At 35.6% G+C, this 22,601-nt stretch overlaps 1 protein-coding gene across 4 annotated transcripts in view; it reads left to right on the top strand.

Annotated features, from left to right (window-relative positions):
• Nucleotides 1–22,601, top strand: part of KCNIP4 (potassium voltage-gated channel interacting protein 4) — a 400,704-nt gene that overhangs the window by 16,794 nt on the left and 361,309 nt on the right. The window contains exons 1-2 of one of the 4 annotated variants that reach the window (XM_032684976.1): nucleotides 21,425–21,567; nucleotides 22,360–22,508. The exons of 2 other annotated variants lie outside the window; for them this stretch is intronic. In XM_032684976.1, coding sequence (XP_032540867.1) covers nucleotides 22,361–22,508 — 148 coding nt within the window. In that variant the 5' untranslated portion in view covers nucleotides 21,425–21,567; nucleotide 22,360. Of the gene's footprint in view, nucleotides 1–21,424; nucleotides 21,568–21,859; nucleotides 21,992–22,359; nucleotides 22,509–22,601 lie in introns of those variants that run through there. One more of the 4 variants, XM_032684977.1, reaches the window with a different exon arrangement.

The raw sequence follows: 22,601 nt of genomic DNA, 5'->3' as shown, positions 1-22,601 counted from the left end.
TTCCATATAGGAAGACTAAGTGTTGTATGTGGGCATCACCTTTAGGAACTAAATCCACTTAAATTCGGTTATAAAGCTCTGGAACTAGTAAACTGACAGTAATTTTGAGCAGAGAAATATTCCAGTAATTAATTTTTTTTACGTTGCTTCTTCTGTCTTGCAACGAAGTTCATCTTTTCAGGCTGGGACATCATTGGTATTGAAAGCTGATAGCGTACTTTTTTTTTTTAAGCATCCTGTGTATTAAAGTTGAAGTTAACGAGCCAGTAATTACTTTAATGTGGATGATAGCAGTTTTGGATACTATCCTGTGATTAATTTGCTGTTCATCTAGGGAAGGATTCTCATAATTAGTAATAGAGGAAGCACATTTTAGAATGTTTTTACTGAAGAGCCACTTTTTGTGGTTTTATGTGTTTATTTTATAACAACTCTTCTATCTTTTGAGTGCTTTAAACACTTGCTTAAAGCATGTTTGATACTTTAAACTTTTGAAACAATGGATAATTTTTATGCTTTTCTTTCTCTTTCTGTATGTTTAAATGTGTCTGATATGAAGACACATTGCATGAGGCCTTACTAGATCTGTATTCAAATGGAAAATTGAAAAATAATTGAGGGGAGAAGAAAAAGAGGCAGAAGTCCTGTCAGTCTTCCCATTGACATTGTTTTTTGGTCACAATTTGTTACAATGGCTGGATATCTATATAACTTAGTGTTTAAAATTCTGATACAGCAGTTCATTTAGACTTCAACAGGAAAGGAGAAAACAAGCAGAAGGAGCATAGCTCTGATGCTGCACAGTCTATGCATGATGGGGTATTAAAACCAGGTTGCCAGTTACCTGGCTGCCTGGTTCATCTTTCTACTCAATTAGCCTAAAATCTTTCTTTCTATAGGCTAACAAAGTTTAGTTTTATATAAGTAATAAACACTGCTGTGCAGCATGTCAGATGGAATAACTCAGATGCATTGGTGTTCTATTTAAATTATAATTCAACCTGTAACAAATCAAATCAAATACCAATGTTAGGTCCTCTCCTTACAGATTCTCTATCCATAGAGCTCTTATGGATTCCTGTAAGAATTCTGCACCCTCGAGGACTTGCAAACTTAGACTTACTAAAGCTGTTTGCAATTCAGCAAACTCTAATGAAGTAACTTAAGTAAGGTTCACTCAAGTTCAATGGCATTATGGCACTTAACTTCCCTTGATGATTAATTCAATTTTTAGAGATGGTTTTCTTTTTATTCTTAATGTCAGTAATTTACTTAAACAGCAAAAAGAAAAGAAAAAAACCCACAACTGTATGCACTGGAAGGGAGAGTACTATTCTGAATCCTTTGCTTCTCTCTGTGGAAATATTCAGGTATAATTGCTCTTTTTCACTGACATCAAATTTCAAGGGTTCTGCAGACAATAGCAATTGTTCTAAAATACAGTTGTACTATTTGAATGCACTACAGGGTCCTAAATTCTCCTGTGAGTTGTCCCTCTATAAAAAGAAGATTGAGACTAAATTCTGAGATTATTAGCTATTTTGTAAGATGAATTTCAAATAAAGTAAAGATTCTCCTGGCAAGAGCAACTGAAGGGTTTTTGTGTTTTGTTTTATAATTGAGACATTCAGCAACACTTCATACAAGTATACAGAGTTCTGGCAAACGTGGCAAACAGCAATGTCTGTTCTTTGTAATGAATATTAAAGGTTTTCAGACCGTGTAATGATAATATAAGGAAGAAATAGATTACCAGTTTTTTTACTGGTCAAATCATAGCTTTATGAAAAGTTTACTTAACTCTAGTCTCATCTAGTTATTTTTAATTAAATGAAAAAATCTTTCACTTACTTTCTTATTTTGCCTCTTAGGAAATGCTTGTGGCTATTTGAAAACCATCCATTCACAGCACGTTGTTTTATCTCTTTGGACCCAGTAGTATTTTTATAGTCATGGCAGGTTCAACCTTTTGTTTAAAGGAGTTGGAGTTTGCTTTGACTTCTTTTGGAGACAGAAAATTACCAACCTTTATTTCTACACTATTGCCATTCCTTGGCCTGATTCTTTTGAAGGCTCAGAAGAATATTAAATCTTTACAGCAAGAAAGAACTATGCTGCAATTTCACAGAAGTAAGAGAAGGCCATAACTGACATAATTTTCTGATTAAACTGCAATATACTGTTTTGGCTCAAATACTAAAATAATCTGATGCTTTTCCTTTGCTTTTATGCTTTTTGGAGACAACAATGGAAAAATATTCTGCCCAGTTCACAAGGATCACTAGGAAACACCATTGCTTAGGAGAACTGTAAATGTGTTAGCAGAGCCCTGACAACATGAAGTATTTTGAAGTGATGCTAAATATACTAATAAGAAATTAATTGCTTACAGAAGAATTCATCAGAACCTTTTTTCAGTCAAGCAGACAGTTTAAAATTTACACAAAATTCAGAGTTTGAGAGCCTGTGGGGAGAAGCTAAACACTGCAGCACAGTGGACTGAAAGCTTTATCATTTTTACAACCATACCTGCAGCCACTTAATTCCAGCTGCTGCGAGTCCCTCAAGGGCCCGGTGACTTGCACAACAATCTCTCATCCTGTGATTGTACTGCTACATGTAATCACCTGCTCCTTGCACTCCTCTCCTATTCCCAATCCTCATACCAAGTCGGGGAGGGACCTGTTCCAAAGCATCTGTATCTGAGTTTGAATCCTCCTCAGATGACCCAAGAGTATTTTACAGTGCTCAGCTTCATACTGCTGAGAGCGCTGGTAACAACCATAGCCTTGCACTTCTAAAAAAAGTGATTCCATTGTTATTACTAGTGCCTACCTGTTCTGGCTTTCATCAGATGGAGGCCACAAGGAAGCAAAAATTCTGAGTTCAAAAGAAGTTTCTTTTACACGTTTCTAGCCAAGTGATAACTGAGTAGTACTGGATGTCTTGCAAAAAGACTGAAATAATCCCTGTGTTGGATTTTCAACTAATTTCTGTGTACTAAGTGGCTTTGGAAATGATTGGGCCCTTCCTGGATATGCCCATTGTTTAGAAAAGTCTGATGACCCTGATACTGTGTTTTAGAAATGACTTTTGAGGAATATCAGTGGTTTCTGACTTACCTTCCTTTCAGTAGATAAAAATGCCTTCTCAAACTGCTTGAAAATATATAAAGGGAGATTTTAGTGGATTTGAGGCCTTGGAAATTTATTTAATGATTTTGCATATTTTTATGCTGCTTATTATTTTGAATAACAGATGCATTTGCAAATGAAATTTGGGGTTGGTTGAAAATGGTAATACATAATTTTCATGTATAAAAAAATCTGGTGTTTCATATTTTGTGGCTGTTAAATTTAGCAGAACTGCTGACATCAGAAGATGCAATTCTTGTGCATTTATGCCTTTTTTTTCCCCAATGCATTTCTAGTCAATCAGAACTTAAAATGAACGACTAAGAATGCTGGTAATTTTACCAGCAAAATATTAAATTCCTCGAAGACTTTCTAAGAATCTAGGGAGTTAATAAGCTAATAAATGCATATACAGTTAGTGCACAAATGTTGCTCTATTTTAATTCTAAGAAGTGTTGATCAAAAATGGGCAGCAAATTAGATTTGAAACCCTAAAAATAATATTTTAAAATGGAGCAAGTATGTATATTCAGAAGTGCATATTTTTATAGAACAGTTTATTTTTATAGATAGTTAACATACTATAATAAAAATAACCATGAAAAATATGCAAATATTTGATATTTTTCCAATATTTTTGGATTTTTTTCACCCCAATATTATTGGAAAAATATTGTTGAATTCATAGATATTTGAATCAATACCTAGGATAAAGAAGTGTGTTTTTATTTCCTATTTCCTGTGCAAGTAAAACCAAAACTCTCTGGAATTTACTACAGAAATGGTTATTTCATTCTATGATGTGTGTAGAGTAAATTATTTCTGTTCTTTTACGTGCAAATGCGGGGAGAAAAAAAGGCAAAAATGCGGTCTAGATGAAGAAAAACAAAACCTATGTATTTTCTTAGAAATGATGGGAGACATGTCTAGTGTTATGCCATGCAAACAAGAGAAGAAAAAAACGTTCTGATCTCTGAAAGGAAAGACAGTTTCCAGAACTCCCTTAGAATCAAAGATCAGGTTCTTAAAACTCGTTAAAGACTGTGGGAGAGCTAACTGCTGCAGGTGGTTACTGAGAAACCACAAAATCCAGTTCAGATAAAAAATGAAGAGACTGCTGTGTTTCAGTTTGTTGCTTGGTTCTTAGATTTCCTGTTACCATCTGGCCATATCAATGTACTGGATTGTTTTAAAGCAGTAAATTACTATATATGTTCTACCTTCTTATTTTGAGGCTTACTGCTCTGGTAATTTGAGTACAAAGTAAGCAAGAGAATTCAGGAGCCATCCAGTGCACTGCTGGACATTATACAAATTATTTTTCTTTGAACTTTAGTTTCTTCTTTTCATAACTATTCTAATGCTCTGCAGCATTAAACCAGCCTCTCTCTTACTTTATCAGTTAGTTAAAAGGAGAGATTTTTATATGCCAACATCAGGCAACTTGCACAAATTTAACTGAGTGCTAATTATGGTTCAGAAATTTTCTGTGCTCAGAACTGATCATACCCAAAGCCAAAAAGTGTCCCTCTGCTTGTTTCCTATCTTTGCAGATATTCTAGGTACCTTAAGACTGCAGTTCCTCAAGCATTCAAGTCTATAAAATCAATCCCCTTTCAAATTAACCCATTTTCTAAATACATATTGAAGAATCATGAAGATAATGTTCACTCTCCATTTCATTTTGCCTCAGATTGCATTTAGAAACGTGCTTCTTTTTGACTGTCATCTATGGGGATTAAGTATTTGCTAAGTCCTGGAGTCAAGGTTTTTTTCTACACAGATATTTTATGGAATCAAAGCCATTATACTCTGAACAGTGAAGGTGTGGAAGGATTTCCCATGAAGCCTTAGAGGAGAGGAACAGCTATAAAATCCAGAGGGTGGAGAGGATTCATTCGAGTCTGATTCTGGGATGACCTTACACTTACCAGAAGAGGATTAAATATTTTTTACATGCTATTGTAAAAATTTCCTCCCTGCCAAAAAATCCCCACCAAAACCACAAAACAAAAAACAACCTCAAACCAGCACCTGGTGATGGAGTTAAATAAACACTAAGAATTAGAAATCTTAACAGAAGTATAACATTTGAATTCAATACTCTTCAAAAACCGTTGTGGTAGCACAATAATTAATAAACTTGCTCATTGTCAGAATTGAGAATAGGAGAAAAACTGATACTTTTTTCCATTAATTGAAGTAGTATTTCTGCAATATTTTGCTTAGTCCAGAGTGTGATTAAATAGTTTCCTAAATGTATTTTGATTTGTTTAATACTTTCTACTTTAAATTTCTTTGTGACCTCATGAGTGCAATAGAATAAGCCATTTTTTTCTTTCATTAACTTTGCATTTGAGCAGATTACAAAACAGAATGTGCATTCACATACTTTCAGAAGGTTAGTTTAATCTGCTTTTTATATTGCACCTGAGGAAGACTTCAGTACTAGTCAGCATATGTTTTTTTAATGGCTCAGATGTTAAAACTACCTTGTAATGTAATGAACTCAGTCCCATATAATGATTCCAGTATAATTACTTTAATCGAAAACTTTGCGATGACATTTTCTATTTTCATATCCCAGTAATCAACTATATCTGCTGGTGCAACTGATGAACCGTAAAGATTATCTGCAGATGTTTAATTTCTACTTATAACTTCCTTAAATCTTGATTACATTGGGATGAAACTTTACAGGTCTTTATGCAGGAGAAAAATGTACAACCTTTCTCATGAAGCATGGAGAGGGACTTTTTCTTATTAGTAAGAAGGAAACTTTGCAATGTGATTGAGACAGAAAGTAGAGACTTGTCTAGCTAAAATGTCCTTTTACTTAATAATATTTGAGTTTCACAGTGAAAATGGATCAAGGGTGGGCTGAATTACACTTTTTAGATGTGCAGGAAAGGTTTGATTCTGAATGGACTTGCTGATGGCAGTGTAGGCTTTCAGCACATAGGAGACCCAGTTGTTTAGCAGAGAACCATCAAGTTCTCCACTTAAAAGTCTCCAACTAGAAGCCCCCCAACTCTGAGGAAAGAATCAAGTGTTCCTATTGTTAGTAGGCTGGAAGGATCAATTAACTGCCAAGCTACTCTTTCAGGCTGCTCTCCAACTACATAGGCAGCCTAGAACTGAAACTGGATTGTTTCTGACTTTTTGGAGTGCTCAAGTATGCCAGGAAATAAACTATCTTTGCAAGCGAGGCAGAAGTATGACAGCAATAGGAGTTATTTAGGAGACAGGAATATACTTGTTGATTTCCTCCCACACCAGTGACAGTTCCTTAACTTTCCCTTGGAAGGCTGCATGGTTCTTAATGTATTCACTGTTAGAAGAAAAAAGCCCAAACAAACCAGTGAATAATATTCTGATGGCAATTATTTTCCTATTTTTGAGCTGCTTAGGCAGGAAGTACTTTTGTTCATGGGTAATTATTCTCTGCAAATTGTCCAAAAGTTTTGAGAAATATTTCTTGCAACCAATTATTGTACTAACATTTCTCTTAATTCAATCTCTCAGGTGCCTAGACTCATGCATGAACTAGCCTCAAAATTAATTTTTAGTTTTTATTAGAAGTGTCAAAGTGAAAAAGCTATGGCTCTGAGATTGACATCTTTCACCTCAAGGCCTCTTTTGGCTGTGATAAAATTAGAAAGTAGAAGATGATTACTTTTTCCTCATATTTTGGGGGTTTTATTGTCAGGTTGCTTTCTCTCACATTTTTTAATTCTAGTATAAATTTGCTCATCATTTGTAGTATATATGCAGAATGTGCATTCATTATATTCTTTTCAAAGGTTCTTGATTCCTTTTGCAATGGTAATGACTTGTCTTTCCATATACTGAGTGGTGTGGATAATTAACTTGCAGTAAATAGGATCAAGTGTTGCTTATGAAAATCAATAGACACCTAGGTGATTGTGTAACCTCTCTATTTTTGCTGCTTCGTTTGCCCTGCTTCTTCCATCATTACTTTTTTCAGATGAGAATATAATTTTGCAGTTATACCAGAAGTAGGACTTCAGAGTGTATTGTGCATTTCCCAAGACTCACAGAAACAATATTATTTGTAAAAAAAACCAAAACAAACAGCTAGGTCTCATTTTTAGCATATCTCATAAAGTTAATTTCTTGTGAATTTTTACAGAAAGTTATATCATGTACTAATCTAGTGCTTGTTTAGGGAGTATTGTTTCCTCACTCCCCCAGTTCTATTGGTTATTATCAGCTGAACATTTGGCACATTGATTTTTTAAATTTATTATTTTTAATCTCTTTCTTACTCTTTCTATCACAAAAAGCTCATCAATATATAATTTGTTACATTGTATAGGCTTAGAACTTAGTAAAGTAATGATTCTCTGAACACTTTGAAATTTTACCATTAGCGTTTTTATATGAGATTTTTGCAAAAAGTGGCAAAGAAACTTCTTGTACAAATGCTGTCTGCAGTTATCTAAGATGGTACTTTTGTTTTATCCGTATTCGCAGTTGCTTTCATTTCTCACACTTCAGAAGATGGATCTATGAGGCACAAAAACTAATCACTCAGTGTTGTGACACAGTAGTGAATCTATTGTCTATTTGCAGAACTGCACAGATGTGCATCTTTTGAACTGCCGTCAGAAGCATTTCTCATAATTCCAGTATATTTTCTCTTCAAGTATTTAATATTTGATTGATGAAAAATCACATTAGTGGTTTAACTGAAATACTGTTTCAGGTACTCTCAAAGGATTTCCTTCCAATCTTGAATCAAATTACTGGAGATGGTTTAAAGAACATAGGAGATGAAGGAAGAAACTGAAATCAATACAGCCTAAAATTTATCATCTGAGTTTTGAAGTTACTGACTCCTGTGTATCATTTTAAGACTGTGATCCTGTTAAACCTGGGCCAAAGCAGTGCTCCTTCAGTTGCTAGGTTATGGCAAAAATGCATAAAGAAGCAGATATTAATGAGAGAATGCGCTGGTCTGGAACTTAAGCTGTCTAGGTCAGATTCCTGGCTTTGCTGCCTCAGGCAAATCATTTGGTCTCGCTGGGCTGCCCTTCCCCATCTGTCAAATGGAGACAGTGGATGAATCCTTATGCCTGGCCTTCATTTTGTCTATTTTTATTGTTCTTTAGAGGAAAAGGAAATATTTCTTAATATGTGTTTGTATAGTACCTAATATACTGGAGCCATTAGGTACTTCCGTAATGCAGTAAGGGATGACAGCCTCTAGGCAGGAGCTTTTTGAATGTGTGTTCTGTGAAATGGATATGCAGTCTGCTTCAGACCAGTTGTGAAATAGTGTAGAACTTTCTCCTTGTCTTTTTGGTAGTTTATAGATTTTATTATTTGGTTACCCTATTGCTGTTGCTGTAAAGAATTAGTACTGTCAGTGCTTACCACCCTGAGGTGTTATTGTTTGAGTTCCCCCATCCTGCCTGCCCTCCACTCACAAACACCCTTACTTACGATAGGGCATTATAAGTAGCTGGTATACATCAACTATTGGTAGGTAATGGCTTTTTAATGGCTTCTATTGCACTGCTAGAAATATAACTTTCAATTTTATGGCTGTTTTGCATTTCATGATCCCACAGTGCCTATGAGTGCTAGGACTTGATAGAGATTGAATGGACATAACGAAATACGTTCACACTGCCTAACTCTAGGCACTTAATCAGGTTGAAAATGTAGCCAGAAGAGGACAGTTTAGGGCAGAACATGCAGGAATTCTGGATCGCCCTCTGTTTCAGCATCTCTCTACAGGACTATAGATTAAATTGAGGGAATTTACCCACTCAATGTAATGAGGGAAGTTGGATACTAGAAGTCAGATGGCTTCTCCAGTCTTCACTTCTCTCTAACACAGCAAGTTTAATTTTTTTTATCTTATTCAGGTGGGTATATTTTTCCAACACAAAAACTTAATTTGCTACCACTATGAAAAACTGCAATTTATAAATGCCTGCAGATGACTTGTGATAAGTAGTGATGTTTTCAGCTAAATAGTTTTTACATGGAAACACTCTCTGAAAATCTTCTGACAGAATCTTTTAATACAGAGTTGTTAATACAATAAGTTCTGTTTTTCTGCAAAATTAGTATCTGGAAAGAAGTAATTTGTCATAGTGTAAAAACCTGTGTATACTCACATTTTAATGTATCACTTAAAATGGAAATGAGAACATGAAGTATTTTGACAGGCATTTAGCAAAGTTGGAGATTGTTCAGTAATGCAAATGTTCCTTTTTAGATTAATTTGGCCATTTAAAATAAGTAGAAAGTTGTATGTATTACTGTGGGAAGGTGAAAATTAATGTACTGTTTCATGAAGATGGACTGAGATACCATGTTTTTTCATCCTTATGCAAAAAGTTCATACATCAAGAAATCTTGCTTTCTAGAATCTTCATAGAGATATTAAATAACAACTTGCCCCCTTGGATTTGTGATGGCTATTTGAAAAGAACCTTTTGCAGTGCTACAATATAGTTTCAATGAATTGTCAAAGGAATGTAGGAATGCAAAATGCAGTTACCTAAAATAGAATTTGGTTTGTGATAATGATCCAGTTGGTATGGTAAATGCCATGGTACTTAACTATCCTAGGTAATCACAACTTCATAGGATCCTTAGCAATGCTAACATGATACAGTATTAGGTCTGGGAGAAGTATCTGGATGCTAAGTTACCCTTTCATCCTTCTGCAAAGTGTTAATTTCTCAAAATATGGGCTGAACCCTTTTCTCTTCTTAGATGAACAGTGATAACAGAAAAGAGTTTAGGGAGCTGTGGGACAACTGCTGTATTAATTACATGGACCGGTAGCATTCCCTTTTATCAGTGTTTTAATATGGGTAAATTAAAAAAGGAATTTGATAATGCCACATCCTGAATCTGTAGCTTTCATTCTCAGCATTGATTTTTTCATCAGAAATTGAATTTCAAATGCAAAAAGAAAGGTATGGTATGGGAAATCCTAATTGCAGCAACATTTCTTCTCCTTTCGCCTTCCTTCTGTCTCCTTCCTCCTGTACTTATTTCAATCTCCCTCCCTCATTACATAATCGCAGTCAGGAGTTTCTTTAAGTCTATTGAAATAATTTTTACAATTTAATATATGCAGGTGTTGATATATCACTTCACTGTACTGCAGTATGTAGCAGTATCAACACAGTCTTTTGGTATTGGTGTGTGGCATCACTACTGGGCACACCTTCCATGAACATGCACACCAAGTACTGCTGCAGTGCTTCCTGTCAGGAGCGTGGGGCATTCCTTGTAGGACCTGCATGTTATCCTGAATGTTTGGGTCTTTTTTATTACTACCAATGGACATCCATAACATTTTTCTTCAATTGCTCTTGTGCCTCTAGTCTGCCAATATTTCTAAGCTAGTCACTTAATTTAATCTCTTGGTTTTCTGATCTGTGATATAGGATAATAATGGTACTTAACCACCTCTGTATAGCTTGCTCAGTTCTACAGTTAAAACTTGCTCAGTCGTCACTGCAAAAGAGAAATTAGCATTATTTTGCTTGACCATTATACGGAATATGGCAGAAGTGGCTATACCAAACTGTGAAAATCACAATATTTCAGCTGGTGGACCCCAGTTACTCAGTACTGCCATAAATGAATGAAAAATGAATAGAAATCATAATAAAAAAGAAAGAAAGAAAATCAGCATATGAGAAGCGAAGCTTGGAAGAAAAAGGTCAAATAAGTGGTATGAATGCCTATTTCTCATTAATTGGACTTGATTTTACAGTCTGAAAAGTTAGGTACTGGAGAATAACCTGTGTTATAGATCTCTATACATTAATTGTCAGCATATGACATGCATCCTCATTTGATATAAAATATTTAATAATTTTTCTTTTACAGGAACTAGATATATGTATATTTTTTGAAAAAGAATATTAATTTCTTTCTAACTCTGTTCCCTGGTTTTAGTTTTCTATTTTAGTATCTTTTTGAGTTAACACATCCAATTACAAGATGGGGACAATGACAAAACTGAAAGCTTTTGAGTTTAGCAGCAAAATCTGCCTATGTCAGGCACACATCAGTTTGCATGACAGCGGAAGGTCAAAAATCTCATTATTATTTGCAGTGTTTATGACTGCCTTCCTGACCAATTGTTTCAAGTACTGAACTGTAGGTCCTGGAAAGTCATCTGATCTGTGAGATGATTTATTAATTCGAACCACTTCGTATTGCCTAAAGCTATGAAAATAGGGATATACTAAAGAACATTATTGTAATTATTCCATTAGGAATCCCTTCAATTATTCATGTGGTTTAATCACTTGGACATTTAACATAGTGCTAAATTATAATCATCTGATTACATACAGATTTGTGTGGAGCTTTGACACTCTTCTGTGCTGAAGTACACCATAAGCAAATGCAGACAAGTGACTTCATCCTTAAAAAAATGCTTAATCTTGAATTCACTTGCTAGAATTTAGGTGGTGTTAGAAGCATTGTCAGAAACTCTGGAATTTGCAAGAAAATCTGACAGAATTGCTACAGAACCATGTTCTATATTCATGTTTTTACAGTTATATTTTTGGCTTTAAATGACGACGAAGGTAGCCTTGAAAACAATCTGTGAAATGAGGGGAGAACAACATAGTCCTCTTTCCTTCAATCTGCAAAAAATAGCATTTTTTAAAATCCAGAGATGATCACAGTAATCTTCTAAGCTGACCTGCTTCAGGCAGAATCTTTTTTTTACAGGAATTGGATCATGGTTTGTATTTCAAATGTGATTATTATTTTTAGCAAAACAAACCAATAAAGGGATCACCACTCATATTTAATTACTTTAATTTTTTATCTTATTTTCCAGCTTCAGTTTTCAACTTTTCAATCATAATTGCTCCATGCCCATCATTCTCAAAAGTTTTCCTTGTTCAGATCTCTTTTCCACTGATGAGTATCTTCACAGAGAGATGTAGTAATCCCTTTACTTCCTTTACTTTGCAGTCATCCTTTGAAGTTACTCCTCTGTTTTCTCATCTCTTTGGAAGTTTGCACTCTAAACCAGAATGCTTGTTGGGTATGGCCTTAGGGGTTTTTTGTTTTGAACAATGATAAAGTCTCTATTCTTTATGCCTAGAAGTGTGGGTTTGCATTTTGCTGAACTGAAAAAAAAAATTTTGAGTTTATCCCATAACAGTAAAATGTCCTCTTGATTATTTATTACATAAATCTTTGCATTTGTCCATCTAAGCAAATAATTAGCATCCTTTAAATTGCTGATAAAATCATTGACAAGTTGGACCAAGAGCCAATCCCTTCTCCATTCATAGACATATTCTCACTAATGAGTAACCCCTACCATTCGTGTTTAATTGCATCTTACCTATGACACAGTAAAACTTAATGAACAGAGACATAACTGAAAGATAGATATGAAAGCTGGTGGATATCACAGAATAATAGAATTGCCTGGGTTGGAAGGGACCCTAAAGATCATTAAGTTCCAATCCTCTGTGGATTACAGTAGTGACAGCAGAGCATGTAGCTAAGGTCCTGTCTCAGACATCTTTATGTCACTTGATTGAGAAGACACATAAAGTACCCACGTCTAACATAGATAACAGCTATAACTTGCTGGTATCTTTTCAGGCTCCTTGGGTTCATAAAAAACTAAGTGATGTTTAGCTGTCAAAATGTGCAGTTACTGAGTCTAAAGTTTAATATAATTAGTTGAAGATGAACAGTCTCCAGCAATGCTGTCTTCATAAGCGCTATAGAAATACATTAAATTTTACATTTTTTATCCTTTATTAGCATAGCCTAACTCCAGTCTCACTTTTTGAAAGATAATTATGTTTTATGTGTGTATTTGCCCAAAGAGGAAAATTAAAAATAATTATACTTGTTCATTAACAATGAGAAGTAACCGACTTTTCTCTTATTTAATAAATATAGATAAAAATGAGACTTCTCTTTGTCTTGCAAATACATCTTCCAAATGACGTAAAATCTGCTGCAATGCAAAAGTGTGAGACTACTAAATTACAGCTTCCCTGTTTCTTTCCTGCCCAGCTATTGTACAGTAACAACACAGATTCCTGAGAGCTTACTAGTTGACTGGGAAGTGACAACTTTTGGTTTTCTGAAAGGTGGTGGTGGAAGCTTGCAGAATGCTTGCTGTCATTGTGAAGTGTTAGACTAAGGCATGTCATTGATGAATCTGTTTCTGTAGTTTCCGAGTAACCTGTATCACTGTTTCCTCAGTACCACTGTAAACACACTGTCACTGCTCCACCCGGACAGGCATTTAACGTATGTTGACAGTATATAATCAAAGATAACACCATGTCTCGAATATTCACGAACATCAGTCTTTCAATTCTAAATAGTGCTGGCCTGCTAAACCACTTAAAAAACCTGGTTTTCCCCCCACAAGTAATACAATAATCAGCTTTTCCCTGACGTGGTCTTGTGTAAATATATCTCTAGATTAAGGCCCACGCTGATAAAGTTCTTTCTGTAATGAAAAGTTCTGTTTTAATATTTCAAGATTATTTTGAGTAAGAAAAGGCTCCCAGGTATTCCAGTTAAGGGAATTCTGAAAAGTGTTGGCAACTGTAGAAAGTCTATGCTGTACAATTTGGTTATACTGTGCCTTCGAGGGAATTTTAGGTGGCTAGAAATATGAAAACACAGTCTTATGCAAGTGTGGAAGTTCACTTATATAAGTGCGTAAGTGTACACTTACATAAGTGTATAAGACAGGTTTTTTGTACTGAAGTTTAAAAAAAAATATTCTAATGTGTGTTTGAATCTGAGATGGGGATTAATAAATTGATGAGAAGCTCCTGACTCCTATGGCACTCTTTTATCCTTGCTTTTAGTCCTGCATAAGGATCATTGTAGAAAATCAGTAGTTAGAACATGGCTATTAAAAGGGTTTTCTTTAGGTGCTGATATTCTGTGTGCTAATTACTGAAGAAAGCTGTCTCTTTTAATGGTAAAACTGTAGTTCTAATTGTTCGGTAACATATTTTGTGTGTTTTCTGTTCATTTTCTGTGAGAAACTGCAGCCACAACAGACACCACAACTAGAAGTTTTGCTAATTAACTGACCCATTAGTCTCTCCAATTAGACTAAGAATTTAGATGTAAAAAACATTAGATGTAGTTGTTCCAGTGGAAGACTAAAGGTATTGCTTTCATACAGCACTTGTGCTTTCTCTGTTCTGTGACAGAACAGATTATTTCTGTTCCCATTGCTGTCAGGCACATTCACAACAAACAGTAAATCCTTATAAAGTAAGCATTTTTAATTGTATGGGTGGCCCATGTGATTAGTGGTGTGGGCATTCAGCCTGCCTGATGCTGATTCAGCTTGAACTTAAATTGCAAGTATCGATCAGCTTGGCCTCTAGATATTTATAACCAACTTGAACCCTTTTCTTAATGTCCATGACACATGCAACTATTTTTGACTGCTGTGAATGTTGTCTAGTGTTGTGAAGACTAAACATAGCTGGACAGCCCTAGAAATAAAGAAAACTGCTACATGTTTCTGAGGAGACAATTTTGACTTGCCATTTGTTAACAGATCCAATAGTTCAGGTAAATTTATTTGTATGAGGCAGCAAAAACATGTCACTTATTAATTGAACTTACTAAATTCTAATATGATTAAATACCATATATAAAATGTAGTCACTCAAAAATTGAATAAAAAAGTTCCTCCTATTACCTTTTTAAATAATAAATGATCTTTGTGCTTGCTAGTATTGTTTCTTCCTCCTGAGTTCCTTTCGTCTTACCACAATGTGCCTTTAGTATAGTGCAGTTGATTATATTCTGAATTTATATTCTCTTAACCTCTGTTCAATTTTTGACACTGTATCTCAGAAAATATAAATTGTTTGCAAACAGTTTTATAATTGTTTGCAAGTAATTTTATAACAACATATGAAAGCCTGTTTTAAAAGTCAGAAATTTCTGCTACTTTTATTTCATCTACTTCATAGCTTTGTTCTCTTTCCATGTATATCCAAATAACCACAGCTTTAAATTCTCTCTGAAAACATTTTTGCTTTTATCTCCTAGTCCATTGTCCTAGAGATGTTTATCATTATTTTGCTGAGCATAATGCAACAAGCATGAAGTTAGTGAGATGACAATTTTCAACATGATTTTATTTGTGTGACAGCCTAAAAATGCAAGTTTGTATCCAATCTGCATTGTTTTCTCCAAAATTTGGAAGATCACTTAAAAGTTCAGCTGATACTTCATCAGAGATCCAAGTGACAAATATGTTCATACTGATTCATGTGTACTGTCTCCAAGAAATATATACATGCCTGGTAAATGAGGCTTCTATGTCCTTTTTTAGGAAATATATGAGTTATGTTCTACTGAAACATGGAATCACAAAACTTCTCATCTACTGGTTTATAATCCATTTTATTTGAAACCAAAATTAAATATGAGATCTGTTTTGCTTCCTGTCCCAAGAAGTAACATTCTTCTGTCTCCTCAAGCTCCTTCTTCAGTGACTGTGTTATGGATAAAGCACTTCTCATGGTCAAATAAATTTTTAGAAGCTTCTCATTTCAGCTATTCAATTAGTTGCTCAGCTGCACCCCTTCTCCTTTCTCTTCTTTTACCATTTAAAGGACTTTATATATCAACATGACATTATAGCCTATGAAATCATTCCAATTTTTTTCCTGTTCTTCAGTGAGTAAAAGACAGCAATGATGATTGCTTTTTAGCAGTTATGAACTCATTTTGTAGATGATTTATTAAAACATTTTTTAATTCTAAGTTGTTTATGTCTGAAAGTACCTCAGATGAAGGAGACTGTACCTTAGAAATAATAATTTCAGATACAAGCAATAAAAACAACAAGGCAAAGAAAGGGATCATGGAAATGTTTTGCCATTGTTCAATTAGCTTAATTTATTGGCATTGCCCCATCTGCAGCTCACTCTCTGATAAGCTGCTTCTTTTTGGATAGGAGCAGGAGGTAGTGATCCTTTTCTTGTTACCAGTGCTGTGCTACTTGTGTTTTTCACTGCTTCCAAAACTACTTAGATGTTCATAAATAAGTCACTGTCCCTATGAGGATTACTGGATATGTTCTTAATTCTGTGGCATCATAAAAAATTAATTAAATGGATATGTGAGAATTGAACACCATTTGTCTGTCTGTACTTGGTGATCTATACCTATGGAAAAAACCAATTGTTTATGTCTCCTGGAAAAATTTATTTTTGTTGCTTTTTGGAAACTCCATGCCACAAAATAAAGATGGACAGTTTGTTTCATGTTTCTTTAGTTATAAATAATATATAAATGCTAAAGATCCACAGGGAAAGGAAATTCCAGATAGTTTCTAGGGATATTTTGACAAATATTGGGCTAATTAGGAGCCTGACCAAAAGCAAAATGTAGCACTTTCCAAAGTAGCGATCATCATCTAAAATGGAGTTCTGATAGTTACGAGAAAAGAAACTTTTGGAAATAACTGAAAAGTTCTTAGGGCTTGCATATCCTTTTTACTCTCTCTTATTAGTCAGATTTCCTCCTGAGATTTTGGAGAATGAAACAGGTACTCTGTACCTGTAATAAGTCCTGTAAGAATCAAGCCTTTGACATATTGACAAGAAAGCTTCTTGGCAGCCATAAAACTGTAATTTTTCACCAGTAAATAGACTACATTTCTCTTTGCTGAGAAATATTTATTACCACTGAACATCTAAAAACCCCTGTCACTTTAACCAATGGGAGTAGATATATGCATCCCAGACAAATGCTAATAGCAAGCAGGAATGTTTTAATTGCCGTTAACAGTGGATTAACATTAAAATTCTTTCTACCCATATTGGAGTCACTGCCATCTCTCTTATCATTATAATCTGACAGGATGTAAACCCTTTCTCTCAGTTTCGTTTGGCTACTTAATCATCCAGTAAGAGCTCATCCTGATATATCTATAGCCCCAAGAGGGCTAATTATGACATGAAATTCCTCTGGCACAATGAAGGAGCTCTCTGAAATTCCTACCCAAAAATACTTGCTGTAAGTTATGTTGCCCTTAGTTCTTGCTGTGGTCAAATAATTGTTGAAGGTATCAGAATGTGTTCCTGTCACCTGCATTGCCCACAAGCACTGTGACATAACATACGAGAACACATTTGTTTTCCATCTAATCCAGGCAACCTGAATACAACCTGAAATCAATTATTAACCTGTGCTGTGCCAGCAAGAGGTCCAGGGCTAAATAAACCAAAAGAATTCTGGGGCGGTGCTGCCCCACTACTCCTATTTCTTTTCTTTGCTCCTCATTTATAGTATAGATTCACCACGTATGAACAGGCAAGACCTAAAGACATTTTATACATAAAGAAGGATGATCTCTACGAGGTGAAAAAAAAAATCAAGATACCAGTTCTCCCTGTACTTATGGAGTATCATCAAATATTTCCCACAGACTTTCCAGAGAGACTGGCCTGCTAACCTCTTCACTGTGTCCAAGTAAAACTAAGATTTGCCTGCTTTCTCTTGGCAAAAGTAGAACCCAAATTTTAGTCAACACTGAAGCATACAAGAAGCTTTTGTTATCTGGTATTTGTCCAATTGTCATTTTTTTTGGCCTATAATTAGACAAGCAAATGTTGAAAAGGATAGAAATATGTTAATAGAGCTCAAGTTTATGCAACAGCAAAGCCTTAGAGAGCACTATACAATGACTGATATATTTTTGCTTCCCATCTTTTTCTGTTCCATTTTTCATCCTACAGAAAGATAATGGAATTTTCCTTTCCAATCACAAATCCTTTCCTTCATCTACCAAAATTGGGTATCATAAAATACTATTGAAAATTGCTTCTGCTGAGAAAAACAAAACAAAACCAAACTAAACCCTGCTTTGTCTCTGAAGCATCTCATTGTAATATCCCTTAATGTGTCAGCAGTCACCCACACGTTCATCCAGAACTGGGCTCTCTAAGCTTGCCCTGTTTTTCAGTTTTCATTTCACAACTTAGAGCTGCAATCTCTAGTGGCCCAAAGTTTTCAGCAGACATCACTAGTTTAACCCACCTTCATCTCTGACATTAAACAATTTCTTTCTTCAAGACTTTTATGAAAACACATAGTCATCAGTGAACGTTCTTGGAATAGTTGTGCTGGAGTAGTCAGCTAATCCAACTAGTCAGTTCTGTGAAAATTACCCCCAGAATTCCATATGCAGTTTTGACTGTTTCACCTGGGATATCCCTGAGCTATTTCTCACTCTATAATGATGCCTCTAGTCTTCCCAACTGTTATTTCATTATCAAGGGAAGAATTAGATAGTTTTCCATAATTCTGTCTAAAGTTCAGTTTCATTTTCGCAAAGATCAAATCTGATTCAGCAGTTTTAAGGGAAAACTTGCATATATGCTGTTTTTATACCCATGCTCATGTACACCCAGTTAAAAGACTGGGTAGTCCAAATAATTATTGCTCAAAATGTCTGTAGTTGTGTGGCATCACATAGCCCTTATATGATTCATCAGCTTGTGACTCTCTGGATTTTTTAGCTTGTAAGATTTAGATCACTCATAAAAACAGTTATTTAACCATCAATAGGAAATAACAAATTTTATGCAGAAAAGCAGCTTTATCTTTGGATGTAACAGATTACAGATAAAATCCAATAACACAAAATAATGAAAACCTTTTTTTAGGCAGTCCCTGTCTCTGTGAACTGTTCCGGACTTGCCTTTGCTTAGGAAGAGTGCAAGTTCCTGGTTACTTCTGCAGTAACATGTGAGGGCTCAGACCAGAGGTATTTCAGGTTTTTTGCAGGTCATTTCTTCTCATTTGTCTTGTTGCTGATATTCTCACTAGTGCATAGGTCTGTTTATTTACTTTCTTACCTGTTTTACTACTCAATTCCAGTTGTAAGATCTCCCTATCCCCAGATTCTGAGGATAATCTGGCTCAGTAGAGTGCTCTTTAACTCCCTTTTCATTTGGCCTAACTTGTTAAATGATTCAATGTATTCGGGTATCAAGGAAAGGGAAAGATCCTGTGCAGCCCGGATTGAAGTCCTTTCCGCACATGATGCTTTTCTCATGTTATTTACAACATGACCAGTTTTTCTCCAATATGGCATGTAATGATTTTTTTACAGTCCTTGGGTTTGTAAATGTGGAATTCACTACCAATCCATTTAATTTTCTCAGACTCAGAGAACATGACTTGTAGATGAGAAAGAGGTAAATCAAATGCATTGCTTCAGAATCATGATGTTAATTCCTTTTATAAATTAAGTATTATGATTATATGAGGTACAGTATCATTTGCTTGGGAAAAAATCAGTGATACCTTGAACTTTTCTATAAGCTTAAGTTTATTTTAAACTTTCTACAAAATTGTAACATGATGATTAGCAGCACAAAGAACAACTGATTGATGTATGCTTCTATTATAGAAGAAAACTGCTATGGGGTTGATTAAGGTTTGAAGTAAGGAAACAGATACAGTGTGATCTCAACCTCTTCACATATTCCGAACCATTTTTTTAAAAATATTTTTTCATCTAGAGTTATATCTCAAGTGAACCTCCTCACATGTTGGCAAATAAGACATGGTTTTCAGCTGCCCAGAAATAAACCCTAAAGATTTCAGCAAGGATTCTACTTTTCCATGCCCTCCTGAGTAGTGTTAGCAAACTTATGCTTTCACATTTCCCATCTCTGCCGAAGGCCCTCTGTATTCTTGTCCCTCCTGAAGACTTTATTCAAATGCTAATGTGGAGGCATATACAGAAACCTCCCATTGCATGTGAACAGTTGCTTCATGTCTAGGCAGTATACATTCCCAGATGCTTATAACAGCTCCTGTGTCTGTGGATTAATGAATGTCTGAGATGAGGCAGCTCTGAATTGGCCCTCTGAGAAGTGTGACAGAACATGTCATGAGACATAGCCTTTGAGCTGGAGCATCAGGGATTTTGTAGCTGACTGTTACATGGGCAGGCAGTTTCTCTAAGGTTTATATCCAGAAATCTTGATCGTAAATTACTTTAAGAATGCTTTCAAGTTTCAGGTTTTTGGAACTACGCTACATGCCAACATATTCCAGTGCTCGTGGTTACAGTGTTGGTTTTCTCTTTGTACTGGACAGGAGTAATGTAGATGTGTTACACCGGAGAAGATGGGTGACTTTCTGTGGATGCCTTGCACAGACTCTGATCAAAAGTGAGCTGCCAGTTTTCAGAGGGGTGAACTCTAATTTCTGGAGTACATTAGTTTCATTCAAAGATGGGATGTAGAAATAGTTGAGAAGTTTCTCTGATGAAGTTTCAGAAGTTTCAGAAACTCTACTATCACATTGAAATCCAGCTTACTTTAGTAGCAGCTTGCAATGGGAACACAGCCATTACTGCAGCACTGTGCCACGCCATGGGACTCAAAGGACCTTATACCAGCAAGAACTGTTCCAAGAGTGCGTCTTCAAGCCTTGTTCAGTTCTAAGTAGTGACGGGCCTGAAATACATCCCTAGATGTGAATCTGAACCAAAGGGCTCCTCTTTACTTAGTTGGACTAAAATTCAGTTGTTAAGGCCAATGCTTCTCTGCTGTTATGACCAGAATTTACTGCTGATTGATAGACTGTTTCCAGAGGTGGAATTGGTGTACTAGCCTGTGTGAATAGACGTGAGATGTCTCCAGTTGTTATAGGTAGGTGTGGGGGTTTGTGTAACATTTTGCACAAAGCAACATAGTTAAGCCGTAGTTCCAATGTACGTGGGGAACTTCACATGCATGAAACTTGCAAATGTATGTAATTGGCATGAAGATTAATTCAGTTCAAAGGGAAGCTGACTGATTAAAAAACCCTTTAAGTTCTAGGATCTTTTAAAAAATAAATTTCAGGAAATGGAAACTTGTTCCATGATCATTTTGCATAATCAGTAGGAACTCGTGACACAAGTGAGGTGCTGTGTTCCATTAAGCTTGCTTTCTTTAGGAGGTAGCAAGTTTATAATTGAAAAGTCAGCTTTGTTTCTTAAACTCTGATGTGTACTGTGACCGCTGCCAATTTTTGTTTTCCTTTGATTCTTTACTACCTTTTGTCTTTAGAAATTGTGTATAATGTTGTTAGATGCAGATCACGTGTGAGAGCATGGTGCGAGAGAAAAAGAGGGGAGTGAAATAGGGGCCACTTTAGCGTCCTGCAACTGTGTCTGGGCACAGTTACTGTTTGTAATCAGAGTAGCTCCCCTGTGAAGTCTATGGCTAGTTGTCAAAGGGCTCTGCCACAGCTTGCAGTGTTGTTCTGTCCTCAGCAGCAGTCACCTCCTCGGCATCTCCGGCTGGAGCTCGCTGAAGAGCAAACAGGAATGCTGTTTAGGACTCTTGTGTGACCTTGGAGTAGCACCAAAGTCTTGGAGAATTGGGTAGGTACCTTTTCTTGGGTTTGTAGCAACTGTGTAGGTCTTTGGTTAAGTTCTAGTCGGTGTTGGTTGTTGCTAATGGTCCCCTGCTCCTTCAAAGTGTCAGTCTATCAAGAAAAATAATGTCATGTAGAAATTTATTGGTCTGCCTCTGTGAATCAGAGGGTAGTGTAGAGAAATGGTCCCCAAGTGTACAACTGGTTTCAAGTGGCTCAGCTGCTTCTCTGCATTTGAGTGACAGTGGCATTAAGGCAGCACAGGATCCCAACTATTCATCTTTTCTGGGTAGAGCAGCTGTCTTTCAATAACAGCTAGAGGAATGCAGCTCTCCTCTATGACACTGATGTAAGTCAACCTAAGACAGGAAAGATAATAGATTCATGCATAGAGGATTACCTTATTTTCTTTACCTAGACAACTGACTAAGGTAAGAGGTAAATATTTACTTACCATCTAAAGATGTTATTTATATCATTTAAGTAAAAACAAAATTTTAAAAAATAGTAGATAAAATCTGATTTTACCCCATTTGTATATTTATACATACAAACATAAATACATAAATGTTCCAGATAAGTAATGCAAACCAAAATAATATTAATACAATAATTGCATTTAAGTTAATTAATACTAACACTGTATGAGCTAAGAATAATGGTTAATGAAATCCTAAAGCTTTTCCCTTTATCCTCAGTCCATCTCTTCCCTTCTCCCCCCATCTCCCTTACCCACAGTCTATGGATTTAAGCTGTGTATATATCCTTCAGGAAAACTAAAGGTTAAGTTTTTGTTTAGGATGGAAGTGTTAGCCCCTGAGAAGAAAACACATGAACAGAATGAAGATTTGCAACAGTATCATCAGAAGCCTGCACGCTGCAAGAAAATGCTTAGGAATTGCTGCTTGATAAAGCGAATTTTTGCCTGGAAAAGTTTGAGCTCTAAAGGTACCTTTCCTATTGAAATTTTTAGTGTAGGAGAAATTATTGTCTTTCCAAGAATTCTGAATTTTTGATACAATGGTATTACTGAATTTAGCA

The sequence above is a fragment of the Chiroxiphia lanceolata genome, chromosome 4 (assembly GCF_009829145.1).
Source record: "Chiroxiphia lanceolata isolate bChiLan1 chromosome 4, bChiLan1.pri, whole genome shotgun sequence".
NCBI classification, from domain to species: Eukaryota; Metazoa; Chordata; class Aves; order Passeriformes; family Pipridae; genus Chiroxiphia; species Chiroxiphia lanceolata.
This window is presented reverse-complemented; position numbering and strand designations above follow the sequence as displayed.